The 26,266-nt window shown below is 43.9% G+C and overlaps 2 protein-coding genes across 2 annotated transcripts; both read left to right on the top strand.

The window, feature by feature from the left end:
* Positions 1–2,540: 2,540 nt before the first annotated feature.
* Positions 2,541–4,023, top strand: LOC125540555 (uncharacterized acetyltransferase At3g50280-like). Its single transcript, XM_048704171.1, has one exon. It carries the CDS (start codon positions 2,574–2,576, stop codon positions 3,939–3,941), a length of 1,368 nt encoding a protein of 455 aa, XP_048560128.1. The 5' UTR covers positions 2,541–2,573; the 3' UTR covers positions 3,942–4,023.
* A 15,453-nt stretch (positions 4,024–19,476) lies between these two features.
* On the top strand, positions 19,477–24,422 carry LOC125534962 (MDIS1-interacting receptor like kinase 2-like). Its single transcript, XM_048698023.1, has 2 exons — positions 19,477–23,630; positions 23,782–24,422. Exons 1-2 carry the CDS (start codon positions 21,116–21,118, stop codon positions 24,132–24,134), a joined length of 2,868 nt encoding a protein of 955 aa, XP_048553980.1. The 5' UTR covers positions 19,477–21,115; the 3' UTR covers positions 24,135–24,422.
* The last annotated feature ends 1,844 nt before the right edge of the window (positions 24,423–26,266 follow it).

Raw genomic sequence — 26,266 nt, 5'->3', positions numbered from 1 at the left:
CTGGTGGTGAGGCGGACCGTCGGCCTGTGGCGGCGGTCCGGCAGAGGCGCGCCGGCTTTGGTCCATGGGGGTGGCGGGGAGGTGCGTGGGGTCATGGCAGCGATGGTGCTGCCATGCATGCTGGGCGGCCGTAGGTGGCCTCGGCGGCAGCTGGCGGGGGACTCCATGGTGGTGTGCTGTTGTGCAGATGGCCCAGATCCGCGGCGCCGCTGTGGAGGGAGATGGGCTGCAGTGGTTTCTACAGCCGGTGGTGGTTGGCGGCGGCGTGCTGCTCTGCGTGCTTGGTCATGGGGCTTGGACGAAGACAGTCGGCTTGATGCCGGAGACAGCTTGCTGGGCAGACTACGGTGAGAATGGATTTGGTGAGCTCCGGGCGAAAGCCTAGCTCGACCTCGGTCGTTGCCGACATCGACGGCGTCCTAGTACGTCGTTCCCTCCTTGGAGGCGTTGTCGCAGAGCCCCTTCACCACCATTGTCGCCTCGGTCTCGGGCTCTCCAGGTGAAAACCCAAGTTTCGACCTTTGGTCGGAGCGGGCGTCGGCGGCATACTTGTCGCTTCCCTCTTGGGGGCGACGCCTTGGAGGTCTGGTCCTTCGTCAGTTCATGGTGGCTCGAGTGGCTTTGCGGGTTCATCATCGGCCAGGCGTGTGCGCGGCTTCGGGGCCGGTGAGGATGTCGGAGCGGCGGCTACAGAAAGCTATGTCATGGAGTGTCAGATCTGGTCGTGTGGGCGGCAACGTCGTCAGCTCAGGCGGAGCGCGGCTTCGGGGCCGGTGAGGATGTCGGAGCGGCGGCTACAGAAAGCTATGTCGTGGAGTGTTGGATCTGGTCGTGTGGGCAGCAGCGTCGTCAGCTCAGGCGGAGCGCGGCCTCGGGGCCGGCGGGGATGTCGGAGCGGTGGCTCCGGAGAGCACCTCTGTGATGTGGAGTGTCGGTTTTGGTCGTGTGGACGACAAAGTCGTCGACTCGTGTGGAGTGCAGCCTCGGGGCCGACGTGTGTGAGTTTATGTCGTTTGTATGCTGGAGTGGCGGCTCCGGGTCGTGTGGTGAAGTGGCAACTTTGGTCGTTTGGGCGACAGGGAAGTCGGCTCGTTAGGTACACAGCCTCGGGACTGGTGTGTATCGATGTATCGGTTTTCGGCCAGTTTTCCTTACAAACTGGCCAATTCACTTCTTCTTAATGCAAAGGCAGAGCTCCTGCTGTTTTTTCAAAAAGAAAAAAAATCTAACCCCTATTACATGGCGGCACCATGCCTTTAAATAAGCTGACTAAACGTGGCCTAAGGCCCCTAACATAAAATAATAGAGTCCAATCTATTTTACATCTCAGATTGGATTTTCTAGCTAATTTTGCCTAATTAACCTTCAAACTTTGGTACGCCATCTATCTCTGATTTATCCTGGTGGGCCCCAGCCTACTTCCTTTTTTCTATTGTTCATTGTTTTTGAGATAGCTCCACGAGTTGAGTCTTCTACTCGTATACCTTTTAATTTTGCAACTCCAAGAAATCTCCTTCCATGCAAAAACGTCCATGGCTTTCTGATTTTTATTTGGTGGAATAAAATAATATTCATCTCTCCCATGTAGGCACGCATCAACTTTCTTCATACTAGTCCATCGTGTGACCTCCATGCTTGCTCCCTTAGTCAGCTCAAGTTTGATACTCTGATCAACACATCGAACACCACATCAAGTACAACAAAAAGCAAGAAGGTTCAAGTAGCCAAAGTGTGAAAAAAGAAAAAAAAAATAAGTCTAGTGGAGGCACATTGCAGAACACCCCTACAAGATAAAGAAGCTAATCTGGCTGGCGACGGTGGAGGAGTTGCGGGAGCAAGACGTCAGGCGATAGACCGGAGCTCGGCGAAACCACACATTTTATAAATTGCGTCAGCCGCACGCAAGGGGATCACATGTCAATTACCAATTTATTGTGAATGTTCCATACCGTCCAGACGAGGGCACCCATGACCACCCAAAGGACAGGCCGCGGAACGGCGGGGGGGCGGGGAGCTGAGGAGCTCCCGAAACAACCACCCACAGCCTCCCTAAGGCCGGAAAAGATAGGAAAAACAATGGGGAGATAGGAAAAACAATGGGGAGAAAGGAAAAAATAGGTTTACTGAGCGGATGGTGTGTCAGACTCCGCAAAACAAAACCACATGGTGCATGCTGGTAACTCCTGACTTTCGGTAAGTTTAGAAAGAAAATGGTAAATGTTTGTGGAGTTTTCGTTGGGGGGCACTCACAAGTCTTTGCCGTCGTTGGTCTAGGTGGGTCTACTTGGTCAAGTCTTTGCGTCATATTTTAGCTGAGTTGCTTCTTGCTTGGTCAAGTCTCTACGCCGTCGCCGAGTTTTGATGTTTTTCTACCTCGTATTCAACGAACTGCTTAATTTCATATTTTCTTGACGTGCTTTGTATATTCATGTGCTCCGGATCCCTGCTGTCCACATGGGCTAACATGGCCTCCCTTAATGTATACTCGGTACTATATCCCCGACCCCAACGCACACAAGTCAGAACACACACACACGATCGAGCTCCTCAAACTCACATTCTCGCCGATCAAAATGGAATGCGGCGGCGGTGTCCACATCATCTCCAGCCGCATGGTCAAGCCGGAGTATCAAAACAGCTCACTGTCGCCGGAGCCTCAGACCGTCCACCTGACCCCATGGGACCTGCGGCGGATCACCGTCGGCTACAGCCAGGAAGGAGTCCTCTTGCCCAAGCCTCCGGCCAGCGCTATCCAACACCTCGCGTCGTCCTTCGCACGCGCCTTGGGCCTCTTCTACCCACTTGCCGGCCGCTTCGCCGTAGCGCCGGCGGCCAGTGCCGGCGCTCCGCAGGGTCTGACGATCTCGCTCCGTTGCGGGCACGAAGGCGCCGAGTTCATCCACGCCGTGGCGCCCGGGGTCCACGTGTCCGACATCTCCGGCCCGCTCCGGGTCATCCCGCGCGTTGTCTCCTCTTTCTTCCCTCTCAACGGGATGCTCAGCACGGACGCGGCCGTTGACCCCAACCGGCCGCTCCTGGCCGTCCAGGTCACTGAGCTCACCGACGGCGTCTTCGTCGCCATGTCGCTCAGCCACGCAGCCGCGGACGGCACCACAATGTGGGACCTCTTCAACACATGGTCAGAGATCAGCCGAACCGGTGATGGCAACGTATTCACAGCGGCGCCATTGCCTCCATTCGAGAGGTGGTTCCACGACGGCTGCCCCGTGCCGATCCCTCTGCCCTTTGCCAAGGTGCAGGACATGGCGAGGAGGTTCGAGTGCCCGCCGGTGCAGGAATGCTCCATCCATTTCTCCCCGGAGAGCATACAGAAGCTCAAGGCTAAAGCGAATGCCGAGATGGCCGCCGGCACGGCCACGTCCACCATCTCCTCGTTGCAGGCCCTGCTGGCACACCTATGGCGAGCGGTGTGTCGAGCCCGGGGGCTGGCGCCGGACCGGGAGACGAGGCTCGTCCTCCCCGTCGGATGCAGGACACGGGTGAAGGGCATTCCACAGGGTTATGTGGGCAACGCGATTGCAGGAGCGGTTGCTACGCAGCCAGTCGGCGAGATCCTAGGGGACGGCCGGCTGGGCTGGACGGCTTGGCTACTGAACCGTGCTGTGGCTTCGGTCGACGAGGCGACGGTGATGGAGGAGCTCGTGTCTTGGTCTAAAAACTCGAGCTTAAGATACGCGCCTGACTTACGTGGGGATCCTGCCATTGTGGTAGTGAGCGGCTCGCCGCGGTTTGATGTGTATGGCAATGACTTTGGCTGGGGCAGGCCGCTGGGCGTCCGGACCGGCCCGGGGAACAAGCTGGACGGGTTGATCACGGTTTTTGAGGACGGCGGAGGGGCCGGGGGCATGGAACTGGAGGTGTGTCTTGCTCCTCATGTTCTCGCCAAGCTCGTCGCCGACCAAGAGTTGAAGAACCTCTAGAAGGGCAGAGATGGTCCTCTCCTGAATCCTGATGCCCTCACCGACGGAGAGTCTGGTTCCGGTGCTTCATTTTCTTCCTTCAAATGCTGTTATGTACTTCCTCCATCCGAAAATACTTGTGATCAAAATGGATAAAAATAAATGTATCTAGAACTAAAATACGTCTAGATACATCTTTTTTATTCATTTTGATGACAAATATTTCTGGACGTAATAATCCTGATGCCCAGCGTAAGGTTGCACTTTTTTCTTCTTCTTTGGTGGCAGTTTCTGTTGCTAGCTTGTCAGGTCGCACTTTGAGTGTGTCACCTAAACAAATTTCTTTGCCTCACTCATACTAACAAATCAAACAACAGATATATTTTGTTCTCTTCCACACATAATTTTCGATAGATATACCAATCAAAAGGATGAAGACTAAAATGGCTTATCAGTTGAATACTTTCAAAATATAAATCAAACAAAGATTTACCTTTTTTCTCAGAATTTAATCCCATTTGTACCCTCTATTTCTTTAAGAAAATAAAATACTACAAAATTTACAGCTCTCTGCTAAAAGTCCCAACCCCTTCAGGTCAAGGCCAACGCCCGTGGCCATGGCTGGCCACGAGGCCCGGCACCCCTCCCACGCAGCACCAAGTGCCGAGAGGGTAGGCGCCGCCGCCACCGACTTCCACTGTCCCGTCGCCCTCTTCACCGGTGCAGGTACCTTTCCTCTGCCACCACTGCCTTCGTGTACCATTTCCATGGAATTTAGAGTGGGCAACATCGTTAATATCTGTGCATTTCGATGGAGCGTGAAGAAAATTAGCGTCCCCTATACGTATTTAGGTATCATGACTTGAAAGATTCTACTGATAGTCTTCCGCAAAAAAAAAAGATTCTACTGATAGTAACATGCCACCTGTTCAACGCTGGTTTATATACAAAAACAATCCAACTTGCCCCAACGATAGGTAGCTAAACTAATGAACCAAGGCGCTGACTTAAAATGAGTAGCAATTTGAACAGACAAAAATGTCACTGTTGCAGCTAGCAACAAGCTAGCAACACCTTCGTATTTATATGGACCAACCAATGTGTAGAGGTGGCTGCCAAAAATATGAATGCTACTGTATCATACCAAGTCTTGGTACCCTCGTCTTAATTTATATTTTGTTATTATCTTTTGTTGTGTATGATGCCAACTTTGAGTGTACCCGCAAAAAAATACTTGATTAAGAGTGAAAACACATGTTAAATATTAGTTTTATTAGGTTTTTAGACAAATTTTTATTATTTTTTAGTAAAGACAAATTTTATTAGTTAGGTGATGGCAAATCGAATGATGGCCGGCAGCAATACGGGCCAAATTTAGTCGCTTAGCCCACTCATTTCCCCCCACCTAGTAGTTAGCTACAAACAACTTAAGTTAGTTCACTCAAAATAAAATAGATGAATATAAAGCCTTCACAATGTTATTGTTTTGGTGGCTAACAAGCTATTAACAACTTTCTCTTGTTAACATGAACCAACCAATGTGTAGAGGAGACTGCAAGAAATAGCTAGACTACATGCATCATACTACCAAGTCTTGGTACCCTTGTCTTAATTTATCTTTTGTTATTAACTCCTGTTGTGTATGATGTCAACTTGATTAAGAGTGGAACCATATGTTAAATAATTATTTTATTAGTTTTCTTTAGAAAAATTTATTAGTTAGGTGATGGAAAATCAAATGATGGCGGGCAGCAATACAGGCTAAATTTACTCCATTAGCCCACTAATTTCCTCCACCTAGGTACATAACTACATACAACTTAAGTTAGTTCCCTCATAATAAAATAGATGAATATAAATCCTTCACTATGTTATTGTTGTGGCAGCTAACAAGCTACTAACAACTCTCTTATTAACATGAACCTACCAAAATGTATAGAGGAGACTTCAAGAAATAGCTAGACTACATATATCAAACTACCAAGTCTTGGTACCCTTGTCTTAATTTATGTTTCGTTATGTCTGTTATATATGATGCATATTTGGTTAGAGCGAAACCATATATTAAATAAATGATGTCATTAGGTGATGGCATCATGTGGAGTTCATGTACATGCATGCATTGAGCAGCAAACCAAATGAGGACCTGTGGACAGCATCGCCGTTATTTTTCTTCAATAGCAGTCGCAGATTCTTCTACCCTTTGGACAATGGTGGGAGGCCGGATAATTTGGTAGAGTAGGTCACTGCGAGTTAGGGGCAGACATATGCAGAACGTAAATAAATAAAAAAATGGGCGGTTGGGCAGTGTTTCCATTAACTTTGGACTAACCTGCAGTACAACTTAATCACTGTCAACAACTGAAGTAGATGTACCTTGTTTTGTGCCGTCCAACAAGTTAAGAGCATAGATTACTGTCCACTGCTTTGCCTGGCAGATGTCGATCATCGCCAGAGAGGAGATGAGAGCCATTCACCGCATTCCGCACCATCAAGCAACTGAACATTCTCTCGAAATGATGAGCTGCTTAGCGGAAGTGCCCACTACTAGGAAAAAGCCTAGCAGTAGCGCGGGTTTTAGGCCTACCAGTAGTGCGGGTGGCAGTGGTACTAGTACGGCGCTACAACTAAAGGTTAACAGTAGCGTGGATTAACACACGCTACTGCTATATCCACTTAGTAGTAGCGCTTCTCGCAGCCCGTGCTACTACTATTATTCCGTATTATATTTCTTTTTTATTTCATGTTGTATTCATACACCTTTATATAAGTTTTCATACAGCAGCAATTTAGAGCTTGTTTTTACATCATAATGAGTTATTACATCACTGGGTGAAAGAATCGTGGACTAGTTCCCACTTGAAACTAATCCGCAGTTCTTTCACCCAATGATATAATAAATATCATCATATCATTAACAACTTATTATCATAATACATCATTGTCATATAACACCTCCTCATGATTATCATTTTCATCAATGAGACATCACGTAGCAAGTCGGTCACTAGTCATAATCACAACTCCTCCTCATCATCATCAACTCTAACACATTGTACCACATAATAAACATTGTACCTAGGACCTACTTCTCTCTCATAGGAACTATCTTCTCCAAGGTAAAATAGCATAAAATAAGATAGGCCCTGACTCTCTATCATGGATAATGGAGATTATCCTGTCTTCAATTCTTGCCTTTCGCACAATGTTGCTTCCAAGTAGCTCCCTACGACTGACCATACATTTTTTTTCCATTCTTTGATTATCATGTCTTTACCGGTTTTAGAAATCCAATATGGGCAGGTGTGATTCGTAGGATGACCTGGCCATATGTTTAAAACATCAAGGCGGCCATTCTGAAACATCAGATGAGGCACACAATCCTTTGGGATTTTTTGTTGAAAAACATAGTAATAATTTCGTAGTTAGCAATGTAGTTCAGTTTTAAAATAATTTATGAGAAAGATGCGCGGATGTCGTAATAGTAAAAAATCTTACCATGGCATCTCCATGGATGTTACCGTAGTTCAACACGTGCACTAGTGGCACGTATTGACCATAATGTGGAGGAGTTTGATAATAGATATTGTAATTCTCAAGATCAGTAATAAATGAGATCAGATGATTTTTTCCTAATAAGTTATTTCTGAGCCATCGGTGTAGTAGGTTCTGTCTACCATCTTCTGCACATTGTTTGAAGAATGAAAATAAGCTGTCAATGGAAATAAGCTGTCAACTATTTTTAAATAAACAACATAAATTAGTTAATAACTATGTTTGAGAAACTCACATATCGGTAGAATTGGAAGCGTATCAACAAGAACCGATGGGTCCATATTGTCTTGGACGATGTCAGGATCACCAAGATCCATGGTGACAAGCATACCCTCATAAAACCATACATCTTGCAAGGTGCTTCCCAATTTGTGCAACCAAAATGGATTACGCTCTGATAATTGTACAGATTTATTTCAACACCCATACCATGATGGGTCCTTACGTGAATTTTCTTTGTTTCCATACTTTCATAGTCTTCAAAATCCATCCTCTCCAAGACATAGCGTCTTGTATGGCATGGGATAAACTAGTCAAATTGTAAAACATGAAAATTACACATTGAAATAGTTGAAGTCGTGCTTAATTACGAAAAAAAACACTTGTCATCGTTGTGTGCCGTTTCAACATCGAGGGTCTCATGGGGCTTAATGCTGAAGTGTCGATCGTCGTCCAGGTGAGGCTTGTTGCACAGACCTCGGTCGTCGTTGCACCAGTCGCATTTCCCCGGGAGACTTTCGTCATCTGATAACGACATTCCCTATGTTCATAATTCAAAGATTAAACTTGTACAATTAAATATATGTGCTACAAAAACTAAATTAGATCATTATTATTCATCATGGGTTGACTATCGGTCTGCCGAGTCTTTTCTTGAAAACTCTCAGCTCACGTGGTGTATATATTTGACCGTCGGTGATGGTCGCTCCTCCCTTCGTCCCCGAGTGCATTACACCAAAATGTCTAGCACACGAGAACGAAGGAGTAGCGACCCCCACGACAACAGTCGGGATTCTTCGTCCTCTCATATATGGTTGAGACTCTCCCTCACTGATTCCCCTCTAACATTTGCAACCATCGGTGATGGTCGTTACTCCTCCTTCCCTAGTGCATAACAAAGGTCTAGCACAAGGAGAAGAAGGAGAAACCACCCCCACGACAACAATCGGGATTCTTTGTCCTCTCATATATGGTGGATCCTCGACAGACTTAAAGTCAACCCTAAATGTCATTTAATTATCTTTCTAGAAAATCCAAGTCACATGATATTTCCTACATATTCTAGCACAAGTCATGCCAAAATTCACGGGAAAATCCGGCATGACTGTTGCTAAAAAAGGACATATCGAGCGCCTGAAATTTTCCGAAATAGAAATTAATCAACACTCCGGCAAAACATAGGCCACTCGGAGGTGTAACCTGCAAACATGACCGGCCACTTGGGCAAGCACATATCCTATTTGAGTAACACAAGATATACATGTTTTTATCTACATCATATGAGCATTCAAACTTGATGGTCATTGCATTTCAATGGTTGAAAATATGAACAAAAACATTTCAAAATATCTTATAGGACCATATTGACATGGAGATTTGGCTGGTCTCACCTCGAGGTCGGAGGGGGTCATTGATGGGGACGATGGCGGGGATGATGGAGGGGCTCCTTGATTTCTGCAAAAACAAAAACCCTATAAGCTATCAACTAATCAAATGCATACTCCTTGCATAGTGGGGGTCCAATTTGAGCATTCAAAATAGGAGTACTTCTCCAATTTGATCATTCAATAAGCAAAACCAAATCGTAAAATAAATAAGTATTCAAATTAGCATGCATTCAATAAGCAAAACTAAATCATCTCTTGTGTCCGTACATCGTTGAATATTATCACTAATACATCTCGAATAGTATCATACATATAACATCACTAATACAACTAAAACCCTAGCGAACGCCGGGTATCGGCGCGGGCGGCGGACACCCAAAGAGAAGGAACCATCACAGGATCATAGCTCCAGTGAGATCCTGAAGAACTTGCCAGGTATTGGAGAACGACCTGCCCTCCAACGCAACCATGTAGCGACGGACGTGCTCGTCCTCCTCGCTGACACGGTGACGTACCACCTCCGCGGGGGACGAAAGCCTCCGCACCGTCACTGGCCCACGCGACCGCCACCAAAGAAGGTTCGGGTCAACGACGGGCTAGCTCCTCACCAGGCTACGCCCTCGGTAGGTAGCCCCTCCCAGTACCAGCCCGGCGGAGCCCAGTCCCGGACATGGCCCCTCTGATCAAGCAGGTGTCCTCCACCGAGTCGACGACGAGGATGCGGGATAGGCATCGTCGACGTCGATGCGGGAATAATTGCTTTAACTAAAAAAATAACAACAAATATGACATGTTCAAAATATGACATGTCCACTTCAAAACGAATCAACATAGAATACTGTTAAATACACCTAAAAATAAACTAGTTCTATTAATTTTCTTACTAAAAATAAACTAGTTCTATAGTAAAAATTTAATTAGATCATCGATTCTCATATACCTAAATTTTCTTACTAAAAATAAAGTAGTTCTATTAATTCAACTAAACACTTACTACAAATAAAAATAAACTAGTTCTTACTAAAAATAAACTAGTTCTATTAATTTTCTTACTAAAAATAAACTAGTTCTATTAATTCAACTAGTTCTTAATAAAAATAAACTAGTTCAACTAGTTCTATTAATTTTCTTACTAATTCTACTAAACACTTACTAAAAATAGTAAAAAAACTATATTGAATCTTTTTCTCTAAACTAAACACTACTGCCCTAATTAACATCTAGTTAAACCCTACTGCCCTAGTTCTTAAGCATCTACAAATACTAACTAATTAGATGAACCGTACGTAGGTACTTAAGCATCTACAACTACTTAAGCACCCATTGATGAACCCTAGGAATTTGTCCTAAAAACTAATTAAGCATCTACAACTACTGCCCTAATTAACATCTAGTTTACAATTAAGCATCTACAACTACTGCCCTAATTAGCATCTAATTTGATGAACCCTAACTAATTTGATGAACTCTAAATTTGAGGAACCCTAGCTAGGCAGATGTTGGGGAGGAGGAGGAGGAGGTGTAGGCGTGCTCACCACGGGCACCGGCGGAGTTAGGGAGCGGCCGAGGGAGGGGCAGGCGGTGTCAAGGTTGGGGTCGGGGCTCGGGTGCGAGGCGGAGGGCGGCGATGTAGGGCGGCATCGAGGTCGGGGTCGGGGGCGGCGTCGAGGGCGACGGGAGAGCACGCGGCGGCCGACGGCGATGCAGGGCAACGACGACGGCGACAGCAGACGAATTGGATTTGGGGAAAGTGGCGGTGGGGAAGAGGAACCGCATGATTAATTAAGTCAAAAATAGCAGTAGCGTGGGCCAAGAAAAGTGCTACTGCTACATTAGCTATAGCTAACTTAACTATAGCGCTGGCTGACAGAACGCGCTACTGATAAGTTAGCTATAGCGCATGTCCTGAAAGCACGTTGCTGCTACCTACGCCTTTCTCCTTTATTTTTCTTTTTATTTATTTTCCTTCACATTTTCTTTTTTTCCTTCCTCTTTTTCTATTTCTTTCATTTTCATTTACTTTTCTATATGTCTTTCATTTTATTTTCCTTTCATTAGCAGTAGCGCTTTCTGCGTAAAACACTCTGCTACAACAATCTTAGCAGCAGCACGCTTTGCTTAAGCTTGCTACTACAATTGGTAGCCTCGCGAGAACAGTAGGGGAATTATAGTCGTGGCGCTTCTTCCCTGAGACGCGCTACTGCCATAAACTTAGCTGCAGCGCGTTTGTTTGCCACGCGCTAGTGGTAAGAGATGTGTAGTTTCGTATCTACTACTACCTCTGTTTTCAAATGTACAAGACATTTCTACATTTTGAAACATAGGGTGTACTTAATTTTCAAAAGAGAAGAAAAAACTTGTATCTAGCCTTTTTTAAAACAAACCGCTTATCTACTCGAAATCAAGAATAGTTTTTAAATTCATGAAATTTTTACAGTCTTGTAAAAAAAATCAGATCCATGAACATTTTTCAAGTTTGTGAGGGAAAACCTAAATTCATGAACATTTAAGAAAATCATGAACAAATTATCAATTTCATGAACATTTATTAAATTCTAGAATATCATTGAAATTCATTCTTTTTTTCAAATTAGCAAACATTTTTAAATTCCATGAACTTTTTAAAATTTATGAAAATATTCAAATCCACAAACATTTTATTCAAATTCGTGAACTTTTTTAAAATAATGGTTTTCAAAAAAAGTTAATGGTTGACTGGTCAACTGTTAACCGAGCGGACGAATTGGAGGGAGCGAACAAAGCGTGTAAAGTGCTGCATATGTGCTCTGCTTGACACTCACGTAGGAGCCTGCGTGTCAGAAGTTCATGAATTTGGAATTGAATGCATATTCAACGAAAATGTTCATGAGTTCCAAAAATAGTTGTGATCCAATTTTGATTTGTGGTGAATTAAAAAATATGAGCGAAATAAAAAAATGTGTGTTAATTGAAAAAACCTTGATGTAATCAAAAACTGTCCTTGGATTCAAAATATGTTCCTTAATTCAGAAAATGATCCCCAAATACAAAAATGTTCACATATTTGAAATATGATTGGGGCGAACTCAAAAAACGTTCCTGAATTCAGAAAATGTTTGTGAATTCAAGAAATGTTTATGAACCCTAAAACAATTCTGTGATTCAAAAATGTTTGCAATTTCAAAGCAATTGTAAATCAAAAAATGTTTGCTGCAAATTCAAAATATATTTGTGCCAAATTGAGAAAATGTTCACGAATTCAAAATTTGTTTGTGGCTAATTAAAAAAATCTCGAAGGGAAAATATATTTGCGGGAAATTTGAAAAGTATTAGAAAATTCCAAATATGTTTGCAACTAATTCAACAGATATCGACAAATTCAATATAAATATTTGTGGCGTATTCACAAAAATGTGCACAATTAAAAATATGATTGTAACGAATTTAAAAACTGCCCACAAATTCAAAAAAATCTCGAATGCAACAAATGTTCATGTATTCAGAAAATGTTTGTGGACTAAAAAAATGTTTGGGAACTCGAAAAATGTCTATGAATTTAAAAAATGTGGACAAACTTTAACAATAACCATGAATTTAAAAGGCATGTACATTTGTAAAATGTATAATGAATTCATTAAATAAAAATAAAAGCAAGCAAAATAATAAGAAGAAGAACGAAAGAAAACCTGAGATTAAAAACCAATCAAGGAAACCAAAAAATTGATTAAGACAACATGAAAGAAAAGAACAAAAAAACCACCCAGAAGAATTCCAAAACTATTGGTTTAAGCTTTCTAAGAAAGGATCAAGCACTCGTGTAGGCGATCAACAGAATATGGCTTGCAATGAGCGATATATACGACTGCGAAATCATTGATTAAGGGTATCCCTTACAAAGGTCACTTTTATCTTTTTAGATTGTGACAAATGACGCACTAGGTTTTCTTTCATGCATTCGTTTATTCAAAATATTTTATCTCTTACACCGTCGTTCAAATCCAGAACCGCTTTTATTGTTGGATTTCGTGCGTCGAGATTTTTGAAACTAGATTGCATGCTAATAGGTTTCGATGAGCTTTTTTCATGAAAAGACTAGAAATAAAAAAAACAATCCAGAAGCATGGTTTTCCCCCACCTTTTTGCCTTTTCGAAGGCACAATTGTGCCTCTCGCAAAAGCAAATATGTGCCTCCACGAGAAGCAAATTTGTGCATGTCATGGAAGCAAAAAAACTACATTTTTTCCCTTTCTATGCCTCTTGTGGAAGCAAACTTGTTCCTCCACTTGAAGCAAATCTATGCCCCTCACAAAAGCAAAAAAAACATGTTTAATTTTATTTTGAGAGGCAGATATGCCTCCCTCAAAAGCAAACCTATGCCTTCATGAGAAGCAAATTTGTGCTTCTCGCAGAAACAAAAAAAAAGAAAATAAAAATTGTTTTCCCCTTTCCAAGAGGCACAGCTGTGGAGGAAAAAAATTAAGAGGCACAACTGCATCTCTAACGGAAGCAAATCTGCGTCTCTCAAATAAGAAAAATAATAATAATAATAATGTGGTTTTCCCTTTTCGAGAGGCACAACTATGCCTCTCATGGAAGTAAATATGTGCCTCTACAAGAAGCAAATCTGTGCCTCCCGTAGAAAAAAGTGCTTTCCCCTTTCCAAGAGGCACAACTGTGGAGGCAAAAAATTCACCTTTTTTTTCTTTCCGAGAGGCACAACTGTATCTCTCGTGGAAGCAAATCCATGTCTCTCACATAAGGCAAAAAATAATAGTGTGTTTTTCCTTTTCCGAGAGGCACAACTATGCCTCTCACGGAAGCAACTATGTGCATCCATGAGAAGCAAATTTGTGTCTCTCGCGAAAGCGAAAAAAACATGTTTTTCACGTATAATTTGTGCCGGCTAATTGTGAATGGTTTTAGAAAGTTGCGTTGGCAAATTATGAACTTTCAACCTTTTTGTCATATAACCATGGAAATTTAACTACACCACCATGTCGAATTCTTTACCTTTTTGCCATGGAAAAATGTACCTTTTCATTTTGTCATGGAAAATTTACATTAGTTACCACGGCAAATTTATCTTTGTTGACATGGCAATTTTATCTGTACCGACATGGAAATTCTTCACTTTTTTTGCCATGGCAAAATGTACCTTTTCTTTTTGCCACGGCAAATTTACAATCCTTACCATGGCAAAATTAAATTCTTGCCATGGCAAATGCTCTATTCATAAATTGTTCTTTTGTACACACACGGCAAATTTCTCATACAAATATGGGAATTTTAATTAAAATACCATTGCAAATATTATTATGAATCTGCCATGGCAATTCGTTGTTCATAATTTGTTCTTTTCTTACACACACGACAAACTTGTCATACAAACATGGAAAATTTAATTAAAATACGCTGACACATTTTATTATGAATATGCCATCACAATTCTTTGTTCATAATTTCTTCTTTTTTACACGCACGGAAAATTCCTCAATGAAACATGGAATTTTTAATTGAAATACCATGGCCATTTTTTATTATGAATATGCCATGGCAATTCTTTGTGAATAATTTGATTTTTTATGGCAAATTTCTCATACAAACATGGTAGTTCTTATTTTGTGTATGTACCATGCCATTTTTTAGAAAACAACATCCTAATTTTTTGCCATGGCAAATTCCTAAATTTGCCATCTTTTTCAAAAAAAAAGATGACAAAACCCATAAATTTGCCATGATATGTAATTTATGGGAGCATAATGGCACGCATCTATGTAAGCATCATGGTAATTTTTATACACAATTGACGTGTTCTTTGTAAATAACATTGCCGGGGAACTGATCCACGGGCACCTATGGGACCGGCGGACCGGGTCCTTTTCGGTTCGGCGGGGGCGGAGATCGTGCAAAGAGCAAATCGAGGCGATGCACGCGAGCGATTTACCCAGGTTCGGGCCGCACGGATGCGTAAAACCCTACTCCTGCTTTGTAGTTTGTATTGATCTCTTGCTCGGGAGCGCGGAGTGCTACAATACACACCAGCAGCTAGCGAGACCGAGCGTGAGTGTTTTTCGAAAAAAACCCCTCTACGTTGCGCATGGGCCTCCTTTTATATGCTCAAGGGGTCACCAACAGGTGGCAACGGAGCCAAAGGGTAAAAATGGAAATGTGCTGCAGTAGGTACAGCTACCTGCTACAGTGTATCATACCTAACCCTGATGCAGGGGACAAGGACCTTAAATGCCCGTCTGTGTCGCCTAAACAGTGCGAAAAGGGACCACCAGGGACGCCACCGTTCGCCACGATGGCGATCTTGTCAGCGCCGCTTGCCACCGCACGCCGCTGGCTGCACAGCCTCCCGCCACGTACGCCTGGAGGGGCCCCAGAGCGACACGTTGGTGGATGTGCTGGAGCGCGGGCCCAGAGAGGTGGCTTGCCGCGGCAAGCGCCTTGCCGCTGTCGTTGTCTTGTCGCGTCCGGGAGCTTGTCGCTCACCGGGCCTTGCCGGGGCGCGTGGTGCGCCGCGGCAAGTTCCTCGAAATGCCTAGGGTGGCCTTCCCGGCAAGCTCCTCTTGCCGGGGTCTTGGGATGCTTTTGTTAGCCTTTCCGGCAAGCTCCTCTTGCCGGGGTCTTGTCTTCTTGGCTTGGACACTTTGTTCTTGAATGGCTCCGAAGGAACCACGGAGGACCTTGGCGGTCACCCGGCAAGCCTTGCCGCGGGACGCTGCGACTGCTGTTAGAATTGTGTCGAATATTATTGTACAAGTTAGGTTACAGTTGGACTTGGAGTCGTACGGTGTGTAGACAGGATACGGAGTCGTGTCCAAGTAGGACACTTGTATCCTAGGCCTCTCATATATAGCGGGGGTAGACACACGATGTAACCTATGCCAACATAATAGCACCGAAACGCAGGGGAAGCCGGCGGCATGTGCCGGTGTCCAGGGCGACCGGGTGCGGTATTGTAGCGGTGTCATGGGGAGGAGCGCCCATAGTCAGGCCCCGGGGATGTAGCCATATCGGTGAACCTCGTTAACAAATCTCGGTGTCGTGCTTGTGTGATTGCTTGATCCTCGGTAGATCGACGGAGCGCCTCGGATTTATTCTAACAATTGCCCGTGCACAAGTTCGGGATACTAGGGTACCCCTACTTTAGTACACCGACAAACATCATGACAAATTAGTGTCTTGGTAATTCTGGCACACAACTTGTTCCCACTTAAGCATGGGAAATTTAGTTTATGGAGCATGACAAATTTGTTTTTTCTTGACTATTGCAAATTTAGTTTAGTGGATCATGGCAAATTTATTGCATTTTTTACCATGGCAATTCTGATTTTTTGCATCACGGCAAATTTATTGGATATGACTTTGTAATTTTTTATTTATGTAGACCTTGCCAAATAATCTCATATTTTCTGCCATCTAAATCTTACAAACATGTTTCTTTCTTTTCCCAAAAAAAATCCCATGATATTTTTAGTGCACATTTTCCACCTTAATTTTAGTAATTAGACCATGGCGATAGGTGATGAAAATTTTATCACGATGGCAAATAAATTAATTATACCATGGAAATTTTAGTAATGAGACGATGGCAAAATACATGGGAAATGTTCACATGGCAATATTTTATACCTGTCAAATGGCAATTTCAGAAAAAGTGAAAAATAACAAAGAAGAAGAATTGTCCTGTCAATAGTGGAACCATAGTTGACATCAGCACATGAATATTTTGCTTATTCCCAAAGTATCACATTTTGCTACTTATTTGGTAGAGATCATAGTTTATTGCATGGAAGACATTTTATTTTGTGTGCAATAACGATAGGGCCATGGCCCCGGCGGAGTGGCCCAACCCAACATTCCTTCCTCCTCTGGTGCTCTCTGCTTTGCTCCCGACGACAACGGGGACGGCGACGGCGCGGAGACGCCCGACGGCGCGTCGCCTTGGGGCTGTGGTGTTCCACGGCCTGTCCTCCGTCGCTGGAGCTGGAAGCAAGCGTCGCAGGCTCAGGTCAGCTTCCACCAACTAACAAGTGCCTGCCCGCCAAGTGCTTGCATGTATGATACACGCCCACAAGATTCGTTCCGCTGTGACCTACCTAGTTGGAGTAGTGTAGACAATGACCAGCCAACAACTTACTTTGTGAGCGCGAGAGGGATCTCACGCTCGCTCGCTTGCTTGAGTGGTTTGACATCTCGCTTTCGACTCCTTGCTACGGATGTCAACCTATCTACTATCGTGTCTGGCGGGCGATTACTATAGCCACTCCCCGTCTCATCTGGTTTATGGCGCGTGGGACCCATTGGAGGGGCAGGCCGACTCTCGTAGGCCGGCTCCCTACGGGTCCGACTGGTGGCGCCCTTGCCGTCTTCTGGACTCTCGCTGACTGGTAGGGCCCGCCATCCGTGGACCGTATCGTCAGGCCGTCGTGGGTATAGGACTCTGCCCACTGTTGCTGACGTCAGGGATGGTATGGCAACAGTGCTACGCCAGGCGGAGACCTCTGCTGGTACAACGCACTGTGCCCTAGCCATCTCCTGGAAAAGGGAAGGGAGTGGGTTTTACTATCGCCACTCCCTGTCCCATCCCCCCTGATGAGGGCATGGGCTTTGCTGGTGTCGCGGGCCGACTCCCCGTGGCCGGCTTCCCCGGAAGCCGCCAGTCGGAGTCGGCCGGTCTTGATCTCATCTCTAGGACTCGCATGCATATGGGCAGCCGGCAGTTCCTCCAGCCGCTCTCCTGAAGTCGGCTCTCCGTCAGTCGTCTTGAGGGGCGTAGTCAGCCCCGACGTCTTGAAAGGTTATGGAACCCGGGTTAGCCTACCCGTGGCCAATTACTCCGACAACTCCGTTCATAAATTGTTCTTTTTTACACAACAGCAAAAAATCTCATGCAAACATGGAAACTTTAATTAAAATACCATTGCAAATTTTCATATGAATCTGCCATGGCAATTCGTTGTTCATAATTTGTTCTTTTCTTACACACACGACAAATTTCTCATACAAACATGGAAATTTGAATTAAAATACCATGGCAAATTTATTATGAATCTGTCATGGTAATTCGTTGTTCATAACTTGTTCTTTTCTTACACACACGACAAATTTCTCAATTGAACATGGAATTTTTAATTAAAATACCATTGCAAATTTTCATATGAATCTGCCATGGCAATTCGTTGTTCATAATTTGTTATTTTCTTACACACACGACAAATTTCTCATACAAACATGGAAATTTGAATTAAAATAGCATGGCAAATTTTATATGAATCTGCCATGGCAATTCTTTGTTCATAATTTGTTATTTTTTTACATGCATGCCAAATTTCTGAATTAAACGTGGATTTTTTTAATTAAAATAGCATGATATTTCTTCATTATGAATCTGCCATGGCAATTCTTTGTTCATAATTTGATCTTTTTTACATGCATGGCGAATTTCTCATACAAACATGGTAGTTCTTATTTTGTCTATGTACCATGCCATTTTTGTAGAAAACAAGATTCCTATTTCTTTGCCATGGCAACTTCCTAAATTTGCCATCTTTTTCCAGTTTTTTTTGACAAAACCCTTAAATTAGCCATGATGTGTAATTTATAAGAGCATAATGGCACACATCTGCATAAGCATCATCGTAATTTTATACACAATTGTCATGTTCTTTGTAATTAACATCATGAAAACTTAGTGTCATGGTAATTCTTGCACACAACTTGTTCTCACTTAAGCATGGCAAAGTTAGTTTATGGATCGTGGAAAAAATGTTTTTTTTCTGGACTATAGCAAATTTAGTTTATGCATCATGCCAAAATTAGTTTACTGGACCATGGCCAATTTATTGCATTTTTACCATGGCAATTCTGTCTTTTTGCATCAGGGAAAAATTATTGTATATGACTTTGTCATTTTTTATTTCTGTAGACCTTGCCAAATAATCTCATATTTTTTGCCATCTAAATCTTACAAACATGTTTCTTTATTTTCCAAAAACAATTCAATGATATTTTTAGTGCACATTTTTCACCTTAATTTTAGTAATTAGACCATGGTAATTAGGTGATGACAATTTTATCACTATGGCAAATAAATTAAATATACCATGGAAATTTTAGTAATTAGATGATGGCAAAACACATGGGAAATGTTCACATGGCAATATTTTAAACTTGTCAAATGGCAATTTCAGAAAAAAAAAGTGAAAAAATAACAAAGAACAACAATTTTCCTGTCAATAGTGGAACCATACTTCACATGGGCACATGAATATTTTGCTTATTCCCAAAGTATTAAAATTTGCTACTTATTTGGTAGAGATTATAGTTTATTGAATGGAAGACATTTTATTTTGTGTGCAATAATGATAGGGCCCTGAAAAATGTAGTCATGGCCCCGGCGGAGTGGCCCAACCCAACATTCCTTCCTCCTCTGCTCTCGACGACAGCGGGGACGGTGCGCGGAGACGCCGGACGGCGGGCAAGGGCGAAGGCGTGTCGCCTTGGGGCTGCTGTGTTCCACTCCACGGCCGGCATGGCCGCCTCTCCTCCGTCGCTGGAGCTGGAAATCTACTCCGTCGCAGGCTCAGGTCAGCTTCCACCAACCCGCCTGCCCGCCAGGTGCTTGCGTGTATGCCCACAAGTCACAAGATTCGTTCCGCCAACAAGTCAGCTTGCGAGCGCGAGAGGGATCTCACGCTCGCTCGCTTGCTTGAGTGGTTTGATTTGACATCCGGCCAGGTCCACTCGCTTTCGACTCCCGCCGGCAGCTACGGATGCCAACCTATCTACTACGATCTAGTTCTAGTGTGAATACTTTGGGCCACCTCTTAATTTCCTCTTGCTTGCTTTGCTTCCATCAGCCCAGCAAGGCATGACGCAGCCTATTTGATGCTCCTGTGCTGTACCCACACTCGAATCAACCAATGCATCTATCTGTTCCGGTTCCAATTCCAATTCGGTGAGAGTATAATCAACGCCGCCAACTATAGGGAACAACCATCACCCGGGTGTGAATGCTATAGTGGTTTAGATCAAAATTATGTACGAATTAAGTATTGTGACATTTGCTCATCGCTCTATATGGTTTACATCATAGTTTTTTAGGAGCAGTATGGATTATGCATATCCTAAATTCTTCTTTTTTTGTATGCGGATTCTATAAAAGTTCTCGAAATAGTAGGCATGTAATTCTAGGTTTTCTTAAAACATATACAATTTCCCGAAAGAATTTACAGTGAGATTACAAGGAATTAGCATCATGGATTATCAGTCATCCTCTTAAAAATTGAAATTTGGAAAAGTAGCAAGCGTCATAAAAACATATATATTTTTCGGTGATGAACGGAAAATCAATGTCTAGTCTATATATTGTACGTGGATACAGTTTGTTTTCGTTACATTAGTGGTTCAGAGTTCAGAGTAATAGAATTCCCACGTGTATCAACCATATATCACTCACTAGTCCGGCACAGCAGTGTAAAATCAAACCGAGAGAAGTCTATCTGCCCCGGTGACTTTTCAGCACGTACGGCACGGCAGTGTAAAATCAAACAGTGACAGGCCTATCTGCCCGGGTGACTTTTCAGCACGGCACAGCAGTGTAAAATCAAACGGAGAGAGGCCTATCTGCCCGGGTGACTTTTCAGCACGACTTGTCTGCCTCGATCGGGGTTTACCAGTCCAAAAATCTACTTCCCCAGCTCAAAATAGATAAATCTATTTTAAGTAGACACAGTTTGTTTCGTTCTGTTTCGATCGGGTTTTGCCAGATATTATTTTGGAAATCAAACTGTGGACGCGACCAGTCCCATATGATTACCATTGCACGCAGCATACGACGATCGACGCACGGATGGAATCTCGTCATCGTCTTCCTCCTCGTCCGACTCCATGGGAATGCTAGTCCCTCTAGTCGTACGCGGAGCTGTCTCTCGCATCACCTCCGGGCCCCATGGTGAGAGGTATGCCAATATAGATGAACCTCTATAAGAAGAGACTTTCCATTGAGCTCCACCGGCACAAAACAAATAACCTACTCCAGCTGCCATGCGACTAGCCATGGAGACCTCCCCTCAACTAAAGCTTGTCTCGCTTGTTCTCCTGCTAGCCTCGTTTTCCCATGCCATCGCAGCAGCAACCCCATCTCTCCTGGAAGAACAGGCTGGAGCCCTCCTTGCCTGGAAAGCCACCATACGTAGCCCCCCAGCCCAGCTGCAGTCCTGGGGAAGCAACATCACATGGCCATGCACCTGGTATGGCATCAAGTGCGGCAAGAACCAAGCGGGGCACCAGGAGGTCATGATCACCGAGATATCTCTGCGGGGTTTGCGGCTGAGAGCGGCGTTGGAATCCCTCAACTTCACGGCGTTGCATACTCTCACGAGTATCCGACTCCCGTACAATCAGATAAGGGGCCCCTTTCCACCCACTTTAGCATCATCTTTGCCAAACCTGCGACACCTAATGCTTGCAGGAAATAAAATCTTTGGTGAAATACCAAGGCAAATTAAACACCTAGAGAGCCTAGTGGGGCTGAATTTGTCAAAGAACCACCTATCCGGTCCCATCCCTAGTGAACTAAGCTATCTAAAGAAGCTTGCCAAGTTAGATTTTTCCAACAACCACCTCACAGGCCCCATTCCAAAAAATCTATGGAATTGTACTCAACTCACTATCTTGTACCTATGGGATAACCAACTTTCCGGGAGCATCCCACAAGAACTAAGTTACCTAGTGAATCTAGAATTATTGGATCTTGGCACAAACAAACTCACAGGTTCCATCTCCAATACCTTTGGAAATTTGACCAAGCTCACTGCCTTATACCTCGATGGTAATTGGTTCTCTGGTCATGTTCCACGAGAAATTGGCACCTTATTGGATCTCAGATATCTACAATTTTATGATAACAATCTCTCTGGCCCCTTACCACCTGAATTGTGTGCTGGAGGTATGCTCAAGAGATTAATTGCATTTGACAACAATCTCAATGGACCTCTTCCATCAAGTTTGGTGAACTGTAGAAGCCTAGAAAGAGTCCGCCTTGAAAGGAATCAAATAGAAGGAGATATTTCTGAGATGGGGGTTTATCCAAATCTGGTCTACATGGATATGACCTCAAATAATTTGTTTGGTCAGTTATCTTATCACTGGGGGGAATGTCATAATCTTACGATGCTACGCATCTCAAACAACAACCTTACCGGGGAAATACCCTCAAGTATGGGGCAGCTATCTCAACTAGGGTGGCTTGATCTTTCATCAAACAAGCTTGAAGGAGAGCTTCCAAGTGCACTAGGCAATCTAAAAAATTTGTTCAACCTGAGCCTCGGGGACAATTTGCTCCATGGAAGCATTCCACTAGAAATTGGAGCACTATCCAATATAGAGTTGCTGGATTTGTCATCAAATAACCTAGATGGGTTGATACAAAATTCAATTGAGCATTGTTTGAAGCTTCGCCTTTTGAAGTTGAATCACAATAACTTCGGAGGAAACATCCCTCCTGAGCTAGGGTTATTACGTAGCTTGCATGACCTATTGGATTTGAGTGATAATTCATTTACTGGGGCAATACCAAGCCAACTTAGTGATCTGATCATGCTAGATACTTTGAATCTTTCACACAATAAACTTAATGGCTCCATTCCGCCATCATTTCAGAGTATGGAAAGCTTGACATCCATTGATGTATCTTATAATGAACTCGAAGGGCTGGTCCCAGACAGTAACCTCTTCCAAGGAGCTCCAATGCAGCGATTCATGCATAATAAGATGCTATGTGGTGTGGTGAAAGGATTGCCCCCTTGTAGTAGTGCAAATCAGAGCAGAGGGGAAAGGAAAAGATACAAAATACTTGTATTAGCCATTGTTCCTGCTCTGCTATCTCTTGTTCTTGCTGTGATGACATTGATGTTCTGGCATGAAAGGAAGAAAACCAATGCAACTAACGACGATAAAGTAACAAAAGAAAAAGTCTTCTCTATCTGGGGTTTTGATGGGGCAAATGTGTTCATGCAAATTGTTGAAGCAACCAACAATTTTAGCGAGATGCATTGCATAGGAACCGGTGGGTATGGATCTGTCTACAAAGCTAGACTTCCAACATGCGAAATATTTGCAGTGAAGAGGATACACGTGATAGAAGATGAGCATTGTGAGAATGAGACAATGTTCAATCGTGAAATTGAGGCATTGGTGCAGATCCGTCATCGAAACATTGTAAAACTATTTGGGTATTGCTCCTCTAACCAAAGCAGGTTCCTTATCTATGAATATATGGAGCGAGGAGACTTGGCGAAAACACTAAAGGATAATGAAAGGGCAACTGAATTGGACTGGACAAGGCGGATACATATTGTGTTGGATGTGGTTCATGCTTTGGCATACATGCATCATGATTGTTCGTCACCAATAGTCCATAGAGATATAACAAGCAACAACATTTTGCTTGATTATGAATTTAGAGCTTGCATCTCTGACTTCGGTACGGCAAAAATTCTCGATCTTTATGGGTGGAATCTCACAAGGCTTGCGGGGACCAAAGGCTATCTTGCCCCAGGTAAATAAAAATAAAACCTTATCTAGTAGTTTTGTAGTTTTGGCAATACATATGTACGTAGATGTAAGGTTTGATGTAATCTAATAATTATGACGAACTTTTGAACCGTTTAGTTGCAATATATGCACTAACTATTTTTTATTAATTTCAGAGCTAGCATATACAGAAAACGTGACGGAGAAATGTGATGTATACAGCTTTGGGGTGCTTGTTTTGGAGCTATTTATGGGATCCCATCCAGGAGATTTGCTCTCATCCCTCTCACTGGCCACCACGAACAATGAACTGTGCCTGCAGGATCTGCTGGACTCTAGGCTAGTGCTCCCAGATGCTGGAATCTCTAGAGATATACACCGCATGCTCACTGTCGCAGTCCGGTGCCTGGAACCGAGTCCATCACGCAGGCCAACCGCACGACATGTCGATGATGAGCTATCTACGATTAAAGCTTGCGAAGATCATGTCGATTATTTGCACGCTGGCATCACATTTCCTGCACTGTAGCTATGGCTATGGATGGTGAATTCATATCATGTGGTTTGTTCTCTGCTACCTACCTATTTGCTTAAAGTGTCGTTTTCTCTGTAACTGGTATATATGGAACTATTAAACCTGTAGTAAACCGCTTCGATTTGACCTTAACATTGTATGAAGAGGCAATTCACTCCTGCAAAACAACGCTGCAATGACGTGTCAGAATAAGCTCCGCCGACAGGTTTCGCGCCACCTGGCCAGTCCTCATCCGCCTGCCCGCTAGGCCGCCTGCCAGGTGCTTGTGTTTTTTCCCATGAGGTTCGTTCCACTGCGACCTAGCTAGCTCGACCAATTGCTCAACATCACCAATGTATGCTTCTGAACGTGCAGTACTGCTCACTGTAGAAAAAGAAAAAGAAAACATGTGGTAGCAGTGCTGATAAAGTTCAGGGCGAGATGTGTCTTCATTGCCGGTGTGCCTCTCTGGTGCTCATTCATGTTGGTGTGTTTCTTGCTACGGTGTCAGTGAGTGTGCCACCATGTTCTCTTTGATCCCCCCAAAGTGTTGTTGCTCGATCACAGAAACAGAGCTTCATTAATTTGAAGGATGCAAAGGTTGGCTGGAGATTTATTTTCTTTCTTTCTTTGCATCCAGAGAAATTTGTAACGAACTACTATGTTATATATGAGTTGCATCAGGCGTAGCGTTTGCTGGCTCACTGGGTTGGGGTTGTATCTATATGTTGCTGACTCTCATCCTAGTGTGTGGCGGGGTTAGTGGCATCTCAGGAATGATTACAATGCCGCGTCAGTTAACTTGCTGCAGAGCCATGCTATGTACAATGCCCTGCTGAACATAAACCCGCCCTGCTCCTTTGCGCCAAGTGAGTCCGGTTCAGAAAGGCCATCATGGGCCAAGCCGTCAAGTTCAAATGTTGATGCCATGATGCAACAACGTGGCCATGTGCCATGATGCGCGACCACCGTGGCCATGTGCCGTATAAGCCAAAGGGACATACGCAAGAAGATGCAAGGGGTCTTTAGCATACCCTGGTTGCTCAGGAATCCCAGAAGGCACAGATCAAGCTGTTGTTGCAGGAGATATATATTCTGAAGGTCTAAACATTCAGATCTGCTTTCATTTTCATTTTAACTGCATGAAGAGATGATGCTTATTGTCTAACTAGCAAGCAACTCCTCTGTGTAGGTCATAATGACAAACTAACAAGCAAGATTGTCATTTCCTTAAGCCCCAAAGACCACAAGATGCAACTGACAACCTTTAGTTACGAAAACTCGGCACTGCAAAGGTAACAAGGGAATTATGCATGTGTACCCTGAGTAGAGGGACGTTATGTATGATGTATAATCAGCTAATGGAATGACTGGTCGAATTTTGCAGGTGTTAACCGACGGACTTGAAAACGTTTCAGAATCGGCTACCAAGCTCGTTGGAGCTATGCTAAGGAAGAAGAAGCAAACGCATCGGCAAGGCTAGCAGAAGCTTAGCCTGCACTTAGAAATTGTTGTGATGAGTACATCCAGTGAGGCCTTATTCACCTTCATACCAAGGTTAGTATTTTCTTTATTCGGTATTAGTATATGACAAGTTATCTTGACCGTGGCCGACAGAACCGTGCCAGGTAGTACTTAGACGTCTCATTTGCTGCTGCTTTGAATGGCAGACAGATGTAACAGGGAGTGGAGCCATGGAGGGTACCTGCCTGTTGGCAAAATAAATGGTCAGATTCTTCTTCTCGGCAAAGGGATGCTGCTCGTACGGCTTGCTTGAAGTCGTGGCCTTCATTTCTTCATTTGTGTTCCGGAAATGTTATTCCGTTGGTCATCACCGAAGGCAGTGAAGTCCTCAGATATCATCATCACCCGAGACAGAGAGGAGAGGAGCACCATTTACTGCATTTCGCGCATCGAGCAGCTCAAGACGCTCTTCAAATGACGAACTTGTTCGCCGTCAGCTGCATGATCTTGTACCCCCAGACTTGGTAGCAGTATCTGTTTCTGTGAACATGGCCAAAGTGGTAACACTCGGACCTTTTGTGAACGGGGCATGGAATGGATACAGGGTACTAAAATAGATGATTCAACTATGTACTAACTTTTGTGAACAGTAGCACCATCCCGTTCTAGTTTTTCCATCAGGC

Source organism: Triticum urartu, chromosome 2 (genome assembly GCF_003073215.2).
Source record: "Triticum urartu cultivar G1812 chromosome 2, Tu2.1, whole genome shotgun sequence".
In the NCBI taxonomy this organism is placed as follows: Eukaryota; Viridiplantae; Streptophyta; class Magnoliopsida; order Poales; family Poaceae; genus Triticum; species Triticum urartu.
This window is presented reverse-complemented; position numbering and strand designations above follow the sequence as displayed.